This window comes from Oncorhynchus clarkii, chromosome 7 (genome assembly GCF_045791955.1).
Source record: "Oncorhynchus clarkii lewisi isolate Uvic-CL-2024 chromosome 7, UVic_Ocla_1.0, whole genome shotgun sequence".
Taxonomy (NCBI): Eukaryota; Metazoa; Chordata; class Actinopteri; order Salmoniformes; family Salmonidae; genus Oncorhynchus; species Oncorhynchus clarkii.
In genome coordinates this window covers 81058099-81073453 of record NC_092153.1, presented here as the reverse complement: position 1 = coordinate 81073453, position 15355 = coordinate 81058099, and the positions used below count along the sequence as shown (strand labels likewise).

Below are 15355 nucleotides of genomic sequence, written 5' to 3'. Positions count from 1 at the left end.
GACAGCAGAGAGAGCAAGTCCCCATCGAATTCTACAGGGTCGCACTGGAGAGGACGAAAAACTTCAAGTTACTCGGCGTGCACATCACAATCAACCTGAAATTATGCATTCACAGAGACAATGTGATGAAGGCGCAACAGCGCCTACTCAACATCAGGAGGCTGAAGAAAGTTGGCTTGTCCTGTAAGAACCTCATGAACTTCTACAGGTGCACCATTGAGAGGATGCTGTAGGGCTGTGTCAACGCCTAGTACGGCAATTGCAACCAAAGGGCTCCCCAAATGGTGGTGCGGTCACCCCAACGCATCACCGGGAGCACACTGCCTGCCCTCCAGGACACCTACAGCGCTCGGTGTCACAGATAGGCCAAGAAGATCATCAAGGACCTCAGCCACTCGAGCCATGGCCTGTTCACCCTGCTACCATCCAGAAGGAGGTGATAGAACAGGAGCATCAAAGCTGTGACCAAGAGACTGAGAAACTGGAGATAGAAGTTTCTTACTCCAGTCCATCGGACGTTGAAATAGTCTCCTCTAGCCGGCTTCCTCCCAGCACCCTGCCCAAACTTAGTCACTGTTAAAAGCAGGGTACTGGCTTGATACCACCTGGTACTCTACCCTGTACCATAGAGACTGCTGCCATATGTACATAGTCATTCAACACGGTTCACTTTAGAAATGTTTACAATAAAGTACCTGTACTGGGGTTCTGTGGTCTCCACACTGCCTTCAAGCGCAGCGGTCTCCCTTCACAGGAGTGGCAACTGGGAACATATAAATGCACAAAATGACTAGGACCAGCCTTTCTGGTCCATGGCGGTGAAGCCTGATAAGTGCAACACCCAAAGGGCTGCAACGTTGACGGGCACGGCACCTGTCCAGCAGCCCTGAGAATGGACAGTTGAGAGGAAGAGGACACACACTCAGCCACCAGAACAACACATCGTAGGGATAGGACCATAGAGAATGACAGTCACAGTATATCATCATTATATGTGTCCCATTATGGCGTACGTGAGCGCAAGGGCAGCTCCATTCAAATCAAATAACAAATGTAATTACATTTTATTAAAGTAGTCCATTGTCTTCTATAATATCTATGAGTTGGCAAACAAACTTAAAGGCTGCACACCATCACAGAGTGTGTTGTTTGAAAAGGTACTGTAAGAAGCCAAAGTTGGCAATTTAATGCTACCTACAGTTATGCAGTGTTTGCTCAAGAGTATATTTAATTGGCTGATCCCTCCTAATAACCCGGATTGAAAAATGGGGAGCGTTAGGCAGGATGCAACCTTTTGGAAGGTTCAGATAAAAATATGCTATATTGAACAAATATGTCTCCCCGACATGGAGATTATTAAGGAAATAAGTTGTCTCTATTCATGAAATGTATATCTGCAATGCTCAAAGGTTTTTTACAACTGAAAGTGGCCCGTGTGATTCTTCATTAACGAAGAAGCTCCACCTAGATGGCTACTTTGCTGGAAGCCCTCAGTGGCAATGTTCATGCCTACATGGATTCCATCCATCTAGAGTCCTCTATCTAACTCCATGAGACTGACTCAATAGCCAGGTTTTGACCGGAAAAACGCCGGCCCCTAATTGCAATGAGGTGCACCTGGAGACAAATAGATACACCTGGGTAAATTAAGAGATGTCACATAACATAAATACCAGGTGTATTGGAGCTTGTTATCATCAGTTGCATTTTCTCTGTTAGTACCACTCCTGTACCTGGCATCATGTGCATTTTGAGACTGACGGTGGCCACATGTGAGTATACAAAATCTGCATCTGATGCAGATTAGAATTTAAATATATATTACAATGTTTGTGAGTAAAAAGAAGTACATGTAATAAGATTTGAGGGACATTCAGTTCCTTTTGGGCAAAAAGGTATTCAAAGCATGGAATATGAGACCAAATGCTGAATTTGACTATAATACACTTAATATAACTGAAATGCTTGAGTATAGAGACCAATGCTGAGTTGTAGCTTCATGGTCCAAGTGCATATGATGTTGAATGTTACTGATGTAGCTGTGTGATGTTGTTTCAGTGCTGGCTACAGCTTGCTGCACACTAACAGATGGAGGTACTGTATGTAATAATGATGATACTACTTAACCAAGCTAATGTGAGTGGTGTGTAATTCCTGTTTATTTGTCCTGGCAGCAATCAGCATCACGTGTGAAGGCTCTGATGCTTTACTGCAATGTGGTAAGCTAGTCCACACTGCTGAACAGTATACTCACTGACCACATATGATCGTTTATACTGTAGATTAGCGTCACTAGCCCACACCAGAGACCCATACTTGGCTCTCCTTCGTGCCTCACTGTTCTCCATCTCCCTCAGATGGAGGTAAGATCCATATCAAGCGTGCGAACTACGGTCGTCGTCAACACAATGTGTGTTCTATTGGGCGCCCTGATAACCAACTCACCGACACCAACTGCCTCAGCCAATCCTCCACCAGCAAGATGGCAGAAAGGTACTAGAACCTGTAACTCCTTGGCTGTAGTGTAAACAACCACCAGCAAGAGGGCAGAAATGTGCTGGAACTTGTTGTGTTTACCTGTATGAACTCATGACCTCAACCTGTCTTTGAATCACACAGATGCGGTGGGAAGAGCGAGTGTATTGTCCCTGCATCCAATTTCGTTTTTGGAGACCCCTGTGTCGGGACTTATAAGTACCTGGACACCAAATACTCCTGTGTCCAGCAGCAAGAAACAAGTCAGTCTCTGAATGTGTGCTAATAATATTTAGTGGTGGGCACCGATATCCATATTTGACTTAGTGTTGGTATGACTGTGGCATGTTGGGATATTGTTTAATTCTCCTACCCACTTTTAATCTTGTAAAAAAAGTAAGCTCAGCTGATTGCTAGAAAAGGAATATAATGGGTTGGTTCCCATATAGTACCAGCTTGTTAACGTTTGTTTCTCCAAGTGTAAACCACCCTCACCTGCTAACTAACCCTAGCAAGCTGTGGATATGCAACTTGTTTAGTTTGAGTAGCCTATAGGGAGGTCAGAGACCAGAGTGGTGCCAAGATGCCATAGGAACTGGTAGTGGACTACAGGAAATGGATGGCCGAGCCCCTCCCTGCCAGGAGGCTAAAAGGATTGGTATCAACCCTCCGATCCTGAATTCTACACCTTTGAGAGCTCTTTGACTGGCTGCATCACCACTAGGTATGGCATCTGACCACAAGGTGCTACAGAGGGTATCGCGTACGGCCTAGTACATCAGAGGCCGCGCTCCCTGCATCAGGATTTCGACACCACGTGTGTCGGCAGGCCCTACATTGTCAATGACTCGCGCAACCCAAGTTATACTGGTCTCTGTTACTCCATAGCAAATGGTACGGCTGCACCAAGTCTGGAACCAACAGGACCCTGAAAGGCTTCTACTTCCCCCAAGCCATAACTGCTGAAAGACTACCCGACTATCTGCATTGACCCTTTTTGCAGTAACTTTTTTTGACTTGTCTCATATGCTGCTGCTGTTCCTTGTTAAATTGCCATATCTAGCTCAATTAGCCAGCAAGAACATGGAATGGAAGTGTCTCAAGCTTATTTGATGCTTGTGCACTTAATCTGGTTTACCATGTTTCAGTGAACGGTAACTAGCTAGCGCAACTCCCACAGTTGTGTAGGGTTTATAGCCAATCTGACAGCTGGCACAAACTGCATAGAAATACAGATTAGGTGTAACTGGTCAACTTTATTTTTTCACCAGTTTAGGTCTAGCCAGCCAGTTTGCTTAACCTGTTAGCATTTTGAGAACTGCTCATAAGGAAGTGAAACTAAAAGGTAACGGTGGAAGATGACGCGCCTAACTTTTTGTACAATGGTTCATGCTAACAAGTTTATAATTACTTTTAAAAAAAGCACCTGAAATCAACATTCCCTGTTAGTGCCCATCACTGACACTTCACCAGGTTAATGTATGTCTTAATTAATGTGTCTGGCCAGTGGTGTAACTCCTGTGTTCTCTTTGCAGTAAGCAGCATCATATGTGAAGGCTCTGATTCGCAACTACTATGTGGTAAGCTGGTCAACACTACCGTACAGTTTAATCATGTGGTGCTGTGTATATTAGTCACTAGCCCACACCAACACCCAGGTTTGTCCTTTCTCTTCCTCAGATCGAGGTGAGATCCGTATTCAGCGTGCCAACTATGGTCGTCGTCAACACGATGTGTGTTCCATTGGGCGCCCACATAAACAACTCAAAAACACCAACTGTCTCAGCCAATCCACCACCAGCACAATGGCAGAAAGGTAAATGCACACTGAAGGTTTCAGTACCTGTAGGAAGTCATTGGCTGTGGTGTTAACCTCTACCTGTTGACACACAGGTGTGATGGAGAGCGCCAGTGTATCGTCAAGGTGTCCAACTCTGTGTTCGGTGACCCCTGTGTCGGAACCTATAAGTACTTGGATGTGGCTTACACCTGTGACTGAATGTGAGGTTTGTATGTGCACATGACTGGGAACTAGAATTTGTATTTTATTTGACCTTTATCTAACTAGACAAGTCAGTTAAGAACAAATTCTTATTTTCGATGACAACCCACTGTTCAGGGGCAGAACGACAGATTGGTACATTGTCAGCTCGGTTATTTGTACTTGCAACCTTTCGGTTACTAGTCCAACTCTCTAACCACTAGGCTACCCTTCTGACGATTTGTCTTGCAGGATGTCTTCCTGGGGAGCCTGAAGATGTGCAAGGCTTCTGGGATATCTTCATCAGGTTGTGCTGTTTTCCTCCAACCGCCTAATCAACTTCAATGACCATTGTAAACCTGTGTAGATGGTGCTGAAGCCTTAAACAATTTCTGAACTGTGGTTGTTGGTCTGACTTAAATGAAGGGGCAGGAAGACTATACTAGTTGCCTCGTGTACATTAATAAATGTCACACCAATATTACTGAACATGTGTCCTTTATTCTCACAAGCTTTTCACTGGCTTCATTTGTACCTGGGGCTAATGTAACTGTCTTGATGTCTGTAATCTGTGCCCACCGTTAGGCAGTGGTAGGCAAGTTAAATACTCATTGTGATCACTTTCCTGACTACCTCAGGCGGTATGATCTGGCTGGTCAAACTATTTTAAAATCAATTGTACCCGGGTCTCAACTCACTGACAGGTAGTACTTATGACATCAGCAGCCTTAATGGTCCTACTTTGTATGCATCACCAGCTAATCTGGTCACAAAGCAGGATGGGTAAGACATTTTTATACAATGTGTAGTCCTTACAAACCTTGATCGCTAAGTGGTAGGCTCCTGATTCCAAGAACACAGGATGAGATGTTGCTATCCTTTGTGCAAGCACTTCCAAGAGTTCATGAACAGTGAGCCTGGTGACATTTGGGGAGCTCATCGTCAGTGTACCTTTGGTTCCTAGCGTGTTTCGGCCTTTCGCACTATACACCCTGCCCAAAGGCGGCCAACGACAGGGTGATCAATCCTACGCTTGCGTCCCCCTTCTCAATTAGTCATAGGAGTTGCCTTGTTAGCCAACATCCCATGGGACTATGCATGGCAGGGGCGTCCTCCTCCCCGAGTCAAGCGTTGACTGCATACTTCCTGGCCCTCTCGCTTCGGGGCCCAGCTGGGGTCTTTCCTCTTCATCCAGATCCACTGACTGCTGCCTCAGAAATAGCTTTGATTGCCGAGCTCTGGCCCTTAACTCCCAGGTCTCTGTAGCCTGGTTGTAGATGTTGCCACAACCTCTGCAGCCCACCTCCGCTGGTCGGACTTCTGTGTTCCAGCCATGATGCCGTGCTTCGGCAGTTAGATCGGCATAGCGCAGATGTTTTCGCTCATAAGCCTCATTTACTGAGTCCTCCCAGGGTACTGTGAGCTCAATGATGAAGACCTTGAGTGAACGGGACCAGAGCACCATGTCAGGTCTTAAGGTGGTGGTTGCGATCTCCGAAGGAATCTCAAGTTGCCGGCCAATGTCAGCTAGCATTTTCCAGTCGCGGGCCATGCTCTTCGGTGGTTTAGCCCCTTCGCGGACAAAGGTCGTCCGTAAGGGGTGTGATGCTGCTGGGGGTGGTAGGGAGTTGGTGGCAGCTCGCTTGTCCTCCAGGGCGGACCATACCATTGGTTAAGATTAATTGGTGTTGGAAGGATGTCATATGTTGCTCTGATGGAAAAGCTCAACCACCTTACTTCCATGGCCCACAGAGCCGTCCAGCTGATCTTCCTCTTCTCCACACTGTCCGTTTGGCAAGAGAGACTGCCTTGGCCCACCTTGCAGCCTCCTCCTGATGGCGTACTTCGTGCAGTGGCCTTACTCCAAGCAGCACGGCTAGTTAGCCCAAGGCCTCCTCTCCCTTGCTGAACATGACCCACAATTTCATCATGTCTGAGGGCTGCTGTTGCCTCCTGGACTGCTTTTCCTGGCCTCCATTTGCGCCCAGTTGCCAAGGTCGGCGCGTTGATGCTCACTACTGGGTCTCGAGATTCATTCAGTGTCATCTGGAGCCTGGTTTTTGCACACTTGAATTCCTCTGATGGACTGGTGAGGGGCAGCATCTCCATAGAGGCCTATGGTGGTAAGGCATCGTGGAACTCCGAGCCACTTTAAGTAGCCTGTGACTCCTCTTTCCGTCTTCTCCACTGTTGAGATTGGCACCTCATACACTGCTAGGGGCCAGAACACCCGTTGTAGGAGACCAAACTGCAGACACCAGGCCTTTAACTTTCCAGGTAGCTGGGTGTTGTCTGTACTGTAGGCTACTACTGATGTCTTTGCACAGTTGTTGCACCTGGTCTTTGTCCTTCAGGCTTGCATCATACCACATTCCCAGGCTTTTTACCGGCTGCTCAGACACTGTTGGGAGTTGGTCATCTCCGATGAAGAATTTCAGGTCAGAGAGTACTCCCTTCACAATCAAGATGCTGCGTGACTTGGATGGTTTAATCTTCATACGGGCCCAGCTGATGTTCTTCAAGTTTTCTGAGCATTCTCCTGGTGCATGGGACTGGTGATCAATGTTGTAATGTAGGCTCTGAGTGGAGGGAGGCGGAAACCAGTCGACTCACTGTCCACCAGCAACCCATTTTGAGGATCTGATAACCTCCATTGCCATTATGAATGCCAATGGAGAAATGGTACATCCCGCCATTATACCTACATTCAGGCACTGCCATGAGGTGGTGAAGCAGAACTGCAGATCCTGGAAGTATGACTTCACCAGGGTTGTGATGGTGTCCGGTATGTGGAAAAATCTGAAGGCAGACCACAGGAGTTCATGGGACACAGAGCCAAATGCATTGGCGAGGTCGAGGAAGACTACATGGAGGTCCCTTTTCTCCACCTTGGCCATTTGGATCTGGTGCCAGATCATGCTGGAATGTTCCAAGCAGCCAGAGAACCCTGATATTCCTGCCTTCTGTACAGATGTATCGACGTACGCATTCCTTTGCGGGTACTCGGCCATCCTCTGGGCAATGACGCTAAAGAAGATTTTACCCTCGGCATTCAGTAAGGAGATTGGGCGGAATTGGTTGATGTTCACTGCATCCTTCTCCTTAGGGATCAGGACCCCGCCTGCCCTATGCCACACTTTGGGTATTATCTTCTTTTGCCAAGCTCTTCTCATAAGCCTCCAGAGGAACCTCAGGACGTCTGGTGCATTCTTATACACTTTGTACGGGACTCCATTTTGCCCCGGGGCTGATGCTCTTCTTGCCTGTCGAACTGTGTTTTCCACCTCTTTCCATGTCGGAGGGCTGGTCTCTGATGTTCCGGGGGTTCAATGGGTGGGGTATCTGATGGGATGGCCAGGTGTTCACGTCGCTTTGAGTCAAAGTTTGTTGTTCTCAGGTGCTCCTCTAGGTCTTTCTTTGTTGTTTTTAGAGCTCCACTTTTTTCCTTCGTGAAGAGACTTTTAAGGAACTTGAAGGGATCTTTATAGAATCGAGTTCTAGTTTGTTCTTTCTTCCTTCTGCGTTTCCGTAGGTTCTCTGCTCTACGGAGGGATGCCAAACGGGTTTTGATGTCAGCCTGAAGTGCCTCTATGCCCTCAATTTCCACTTCCGAGGCCGCCTTCAACTGTTTCTTAAGCTGTCTCCTTTCTTGAACGAGGCGCTTGATTTCTTGTTGCCTCCTGGAAACTGGTGGGGTTGGAACCTCTCTCCCGCCTTTTGCCTCTTGCACTCCAAAGCTTTCTGCCCCGTTTCATAGATGCTGTCCCCCATCCTCCAACTTTTTCTCCACTGTGCCTCGAAGTTTCGAGGGTCAAGATAAGGTCAGTATTAACTGTTTCCCACAACTTCTTGTTACTGGCGCCAGGCCACTTCACATACGGTCTGTGCCCTGGTAGTCTCCTCTCGACTGCAGGTCTGGGAGGCTGGGTGAGTTCCACTCCTGTTGTTGGTTCCACCTCAGTTGTTACTTCAGTGCTTGAGTTTACGTCCTCCATGACAGTGGTACTGATGCACTGCAAACTATGGCTTGCGTCCAGTTGCTGTGCATCATTCGACTGATTTGATCGCTTAAGCAGAAAGTAATCAATGCGAGGCCTCTGTCTCTCTTTACCCAACACCCCTTCTTCCCCTGGTGGATCCTCAACCCATGGTGTGATGTAACTTTCCTCCAACTACAGACACATACCTGCATCTGTTTGTGGCCCGCTGTTGCAGCGGAACTTGTGACAGTTCCTGTAGTGTTCTCTTGTGCTGTGCTCTCATTACTTGTAGTTGTTTCCGGTCCAGTCGTTACCATGTTGTCAGCCGATGAGTCATCTTCCGCCCCCGCAGACTCTAGGGGTATTCTCGTATGTTGACTTTCTGTAGCTAAAGCGGGTGTTTCCAACATGCATGGGAAGCTACCCCATGACTGTCCCAGTGGGGTCTATTCCCTCCTGTCAGCCGTCTCTCCGTGCCGCCACAAGGACTTTCCCCTGTTGTCAGCTGATCTTTCTCAGCAGTCACTGGACAAGTCCAGATATTCAGATTCCAAGAACACAGGATGGGATATTACTATCCTTTGTGCAAGCACTTCCAAGAGTTCATGAACAGTGAGCCTGGTGAAATGTGGGGAGTGCATCGTCAGTAGTGTACCTTTGGTTCCTAGGGTGTTTCGGTGTTTCACACTATACACCCTCCCCAAAGGCGGCCAGTGACAGGGTGATCAATCCTACGCTTGCGTCCCATTCCCAGTTAGTCATAGGAGTTGCCTTGTAGGAGTTGCCTTCCTGAACTGAATGTTGCCGTGATGTGTGAATTCAGCCAGAGATGATTTCATCTCGTAATAAACTTACTTACTAACAGCCTCTTATCCAGAGACACAAAGGGTCAAGGGCACATCGACAGATCTCCCACATTATCAAATGGGGACCTGACCGATACAGCCCTCTAAGAGCTGCCCCTCATACATCAGATTCCACCCTGAGGAGAAATCCATTTAATTCCAATTCCCTGCCCCATGCACCACCAATGAACAAGAAACATCCAGGCCAATGTAACAGCAAGGCCAACGATGTATGGAATTATGTCCATCTATGAGCATTTTAATGTGTATGCATTTGTACAAACACCTGCATAGCATTAGCCTCAACTGTATCAACAAAGCCCCTCAGTGTCATTCAAATGTATTTGTTTAATTTGGAGTTTATTTTACATCTGTCATTCTATCCTTCGCCCAGCAACTCCACTCCCCCTTATCTCCAATTCCACATCCCAAACCGCAGCTTCCCTTAGCCCATCCCACCTGTCTCTGCTGGCCACACACTTTGGATTTCTACGCAGCATATATATTTCAACTATGCTGTGATTAACATACAATTTCTATTGAATAGACTACAGATTGAGTTGAAACAGATCTCCAATAGTACTATATATAGGGTCAATTTTAGATCAACGTTTTGCATTTTCAACCATTCCTGAGAAGCTACCTGAGGGTAATACTAAAAGAAATGGTCAATTGATTCTGTATTCTCACAAATCTGCATTAGCTGAAAAGCACAAGTCTTGAATCAACTCATACACCCTGTACCATGGAATCGGTAAATCAAATAGATCTTCCCAACTATTTTGCAATCTAAATGACACTGATATCAACATCCTGGTCCTCAAATGAAACTGGTATACATTCCTATTTATGATATTTTTATTCCTCCAAGTTCTGATCATTTATATTTGGCAGACAGACCACTTCCCTACCTCCTTCTGCTGCCACAAGCCTCCATTTTGGGGGTAATGCTGTAGTCAATTGGTTATAATCCTGGACTGAGCAGACCTTTCCAGATAGTTCTGATAACTCCATGAAAGACAACTCAACCGTTCCAATTTACAATATAATTTAAAAACAAAATAGCCTTTTCAAACTGGTTTCCCATAAATACAGGTCTTTCATCACCCAGCACATTTATATTCAGCCATAATATTTGTTCTATCTTTTCAGTGGGATGAATTTGAAATTGTAGCCAGCTCTGCAATTCTTGTTTGAGAAAGAGAGAGACTTTGAAAAAGGTATCATTTGCAGTCAATCAAAAATGAGACAATGAAATCTGTACACAGGCAAAAGGCTATTTAAACAGTGGATTAGCTTTTCTTAGTAGTTTACTTGAGAACCATTTAGGGTTCAAATAAAACTTTTGAATAAGTGAAGATTCTAGAGATGTTTAGTGCTTTTATATTTAATAATCTCACAACACCCAAATCATATTCCTTATATAGCCAGGGTAGCCTAGTGGTTAGAGTGTTGGACTAGTAACTGAAAGGTTGCAAGTTCAAATCCCTGAGCTGACAATCTGTCGTTCTGCCCCTGAACAGGCAGTTAACCCACTGTTCCTAGGCCGTCATTGAAAATAAGAATTTGTTCTTAACTGACTTGCCTAGTTAAATAAAGGTAAAATAAAAAATCCCACTGTCTGTTTGCTTCTGAAGCTTAGCTAAGCAGAGTTGGTCCTGGTAAGTCCCTGGATGGGAGAACAGATGCTTCTGGAAGTGGTGTTGGAGGGTCAGTAGGAGGCACCCTTTCCTCTTGTCTAAAACATATCCTAATGACCAAAGGCAGTAGGGTGCCATCTTTTGGATGTGACGTTAAATGGGTGTCCTGACTCTCTGTGGTCACTAAAGATCCCATGGCACTGATCACAAGAGTAGGGGTGTTAACCACAATGTCCTGGCTAAATTCCCAATCTGTCCTTCATACCATCATGGCCACTTAATCATTCCTGTTTTATAATTGGCTCACTCATCCCCCCCTCTTCTACCCTGTAACTATTCCCCAGGTTGTTGCTGTAAATGAGTATGGGTTCAGACAACTTACCTATTTAATTAAAAATATACAAATGTATAAATATAGATATTCACACTGTATCTTGTCTGGTTTAGAATCCCAGATAAAGCTAAATATGTTTTGCTCATACGATTTGAAAAACAAATCATCAGGAGTAGGAAGCGCCATAAGTAAGTGAGTAAACTGAGATATGACTAAGGAGTTAATCAGGGAAAATGTTCCGTGAATAGACAAGTATTACCTCTACATGGTTGCAGGATCTTGTCTGTTTTCTAATGAAATTCATTGTGTAGGACTCATTTAATATTTTTTTTATGAATACCAAGCATTTCTACTTCACCGTCAGCCCATTTTTAAATATGAACTGCATAGTAATGTAAAAGTTGTATTTTTTTAAAGATCCAATACGTTATATTGTACACTTATCATAATTAGGTTTTAGTCCAGAGAGTCCAGAAAAGTTAGCTAGATCTTCAATGAGACATTGCAGGGATCTAGCTAGCAGATTAAATATAAAACTTGAGTCATCGGCATACATGGACACCTTTGTTTTTAAGCCTTGGATTTATAATCCTCTGTTGTTATTTGAAATGAATTAATAGCTAGCATTTCGAGAGCCATAATGAATAGATATGGTGACAGCGGACCCCCCTGTTTAACTCTTCTTGACAATTCAAAACTCTCTGAGAAGTAGCTGCTATTTACTATTATACACCTGGGGTTGCTATACAGTACTTTTACCCATTTCTAAGAGAATCACTGAAATTGTAAACATCCAGACATTTTATGAATACATTTGTAGTACGTCATTGCCTGTGGACCCTGCCACATATACGTCTCTTGTCTGGGCCATTGAATTGGAGAAAAAGGGGGTAAAAAAAGACAGTCCACCCAGGACTCATTCATCAACATTGAAGAACCTACATCATCAGTCACAGTCCTTATTAGGAAATGTGTTGATGATGATGTGCCCACAATAAAAATCCCTACAGGTCTAAATCAAAAACCCTGGATGAACGGAGATATTCCATACTGTAGCATTCGATGTCAGCAGAACGAACATGATGACCTGGTGGTGTGCAATGCCTAGAAGGTACGAGCTCCAAAAATAAATTAGGATACAAAAAGACAAGACTGAAACTTGAATTGATGTCCGACAACTCAAACTTGCGTCGTGTGGCAAGGACTTCAGACTATCACAGACTGAAAAAGGCAATCCTGCTGTGCGATGCCCACCAAAACCTCCCTCTCAGACGAGCTCCGAGGTAGACAATACCAAGTCATCAAGGAGAACTCTTGCTGCTCTGAATGACCAGGTGCTTCAAAGGATTTGATTGTTGACTTCTGGAAGCAGAGGATGGAACATACCCTGATCCACATCACTGCGGACTCGTCATGGACCAACATGACAACAGCGTCTCTACTTCCTAAGGTGGCTCACGAAATTTGGCATGCTGCCTCCTCTCTAAATACTACTACTGCACCACCGACCTGAGGGGATGCATCATGGCCTGGTATGGCAATTACTCCGTCCACAACTGCAAGGCACTCCAGCGGGTTGTGAAGTACATCACTGGGACCGTGCCCTCACCCATGCAGGACATCTGCCTGAGGAAGGCACGCAGCGTTATTAAGGACCCCACACAAATCAACCACAAATTCTTCTCTCCCTTATCGTCGGGCAGACCTATATTGGTGCATGCAATCTGATTCCAACTGGCTTAGAGACCGTTTCTTTCTACAATCCATCAGACTGCTGACTACAGATATTTTGCACATGTTATTGCAGGTGCAGCAAAATGTGCATGTTACAAGCTTTAGTTAAAGTGCAGTAATACCTAACATTACAAAACAATTAACACAAATCGCAAAAATGTTAATAAAGCAATTAAGAAATATCAGAATGAGCAATGTCAGGGTAAAAAAAAATATGAATAAAAAATAAATATATATACAGTATATATACACTGAGTATACAAAACATTACATAGACTGACCAGGTGAATCCAGGTGGAAGCTTTGATCCCTTATTGATGTCCCTTGTAAAATCCACTTCAATCAGTGTACATGAAGGGTAGGTGATTGGTTAAACAAGGATTTTTAAGGCTTGAGACAATTGAGACATGGATCAGCAGGACTCTGTGCAGTAAAAGGGTCCAGGCCAATTTTCAAAATATGTACAGTAGCCCCCCAAAAATTGTCTGATGGACTTCTTCAGCTGACAGTCCGGTGTGCTCTGGACAGCTAGCGAGCCGCGGATTGCAGGCTAGCAGATGGGCATTCAGGGGACGTCGCGACGGGGGAGCCAGTTGAAACCCCCTCGGGCGGATTACGTCAGTTGTCCAGTCGTGATGGATCGGCAGGGCTCCATATCGGCAATTAAAGGGGTCCAGGCCAATTGGCAAAATAGGTATTGTAGCTTAAGGAGTGGCTGATTGACCTCTTCAGCTAGCTGGGAGATGGGCCTAGCATAGGCTAGCTCCAGGCTAATTGGTGGTTGCTTCGGGACGTAGACGTTAGCCAGGAGAAGCCAATCGGATAGCAGCTAGCTAGCTGCGATGAACTAGGTGAAAAGGTTCAGAGCTTGAGGTAGGAATCCAGAGATATGGAGAAAAAGAAGCCCGATTAGCTCTGGTTTGAGTCGGGCTGTGCAGACTGGCGAGAGATGTCCTTGGCTAAAGGTAGCTGATGACCACTAGCAGTGGCAAGCTGACTACTAGCTAGTAGCTAGTTAGCTGGCTAGCTTCTGTTGGGGGTTCCGGATCAAATGTAAAGAAAATAGCAGAATCATACCACATCACCAAGCTTGGACAATTGGTCTCAACCCCGCCCTTTGCAGCTGGGCAGACATACTGACCTCGGGTGTGAAGGTAGGCAACAACACCTTCGCAACGCTGATCCTCAAGACTGTGGAACAAAAAGGGTGTGTGCTCAACCTCCTCTTGTACTCCCTGTTCACCCATGACTGAGTGGCAACTCAATCATCAAGTTTGCTGACAACAGTGGGCCTGATATCCAACAACGACAAGACGGCATACAGGGAGGATGTGAGGACCCTGACGGAATGGTGCCAGGAAAATAACCTCTCGCTCAATGTCAACAAAACAATGGAGATGATTGTGGATTACAGTAGACAGCAGAGAGAGCAAGTCCCCATCGAATTCTACAGGGTCGCACTGGAGAGGACGAAAAACTTCAAGTTACTCGGCGTGCACATCACAATCAACCTGAAATTATGCATTCACAGAGACAATGTGATGAAGGCGCAACAGCGCCTACTCAACATCAGGAGGCTGAAGAAAGTTGGCTTGTCCTGTAAGAACCTCATGAACTTCTACAGGTGCACCATTGAGAGGATGCTGTAGGGCTGTGTCAACGCCTAGTACGGCAATTGCAACCAAAGGGCTCCCCAAATGGTGGTGCGGTCACCCCAACGCATCACCGGGAGCACACTGCCTGCCCTCCAGGACACCTACAGCGCTCGGTGTCACAGATAGGCCAAGAAGATCATCAAGGACCTCAGCCACTCGAGCCATGGCCTGTTCACCCTGCTACCATCCAGAAGGAGGTGATAGAACAGGAGCATCAAAGCTGTGACCAAGAGACTGAGAAACTGGAGATAGAAGTTTCTTACTCCAGTCCATCGGACGTTGAAATAGTCTCCTCTAGCCGGCTTCCTCCCAGCACCCTGCCCAAACTTAGTCACTGTTAAAAGCAGGGTACTGGCTTGATACCACCTGGTACTCTACCCTGTACCATAGAGACTGCTGCCATATGTACATAGTCATTCAACACGGTTCACTTTAGAAATGTTTACAATAAAGTACCTGTACTGGGGTTCTGTGGTCTCCACACTGCCTTCAAGCGCAGCGGTCTCCCTTCACAGGAGTGGCAACTGGGAACATATAAATGCACAAAATGACTAGGACCAGCCTTTCTGGTCCATGGCGGTGAAGCCTGATAAGTGCAACACCCAAAGGGCTGCAACGTTGACGGGCACGGCACCTGTCCAGCAGCCCTGAGAATGGACAGTTGAGAGGAAGAGGACACACACTCAGCCACCAGAACAACACATCGTAGGG

The 15355-nt window shown here is 45.8% G+C and overlaps 1 protein-coding gene across 1 annotated transcript; it reads left to right on the top strand.

The window, feature by feature from the left end:
* Nucleotides 1-1741: 1741 nt before the first annotated feature.
* Nucleotides 1742-4474, top strand: LOC139414478 (L-rhamnose-binding lectin CSL3-like). Its single transcript, XM_071162391.1, has 8 exons — nucleotides 1742-1772; nucleotides 2059-2094; nucleotides 2175-2219; nucleotides 2358-2493; nucleotides 2620-2738; nucleotides 4011-4055; nucleotides 4156-4291; nucleotides 4369-4474. Exons 1-8 carry the CDS (start codon nucleotides 1742-1744, stop codon nucleotides 4472-4474), a joined length of 654 nt encoding a protein of 217 aa, XP_071018492.1.
* The last annotated feature ends 10881 nt before the right edge of the window (nucleotides 4475-15355 follow it).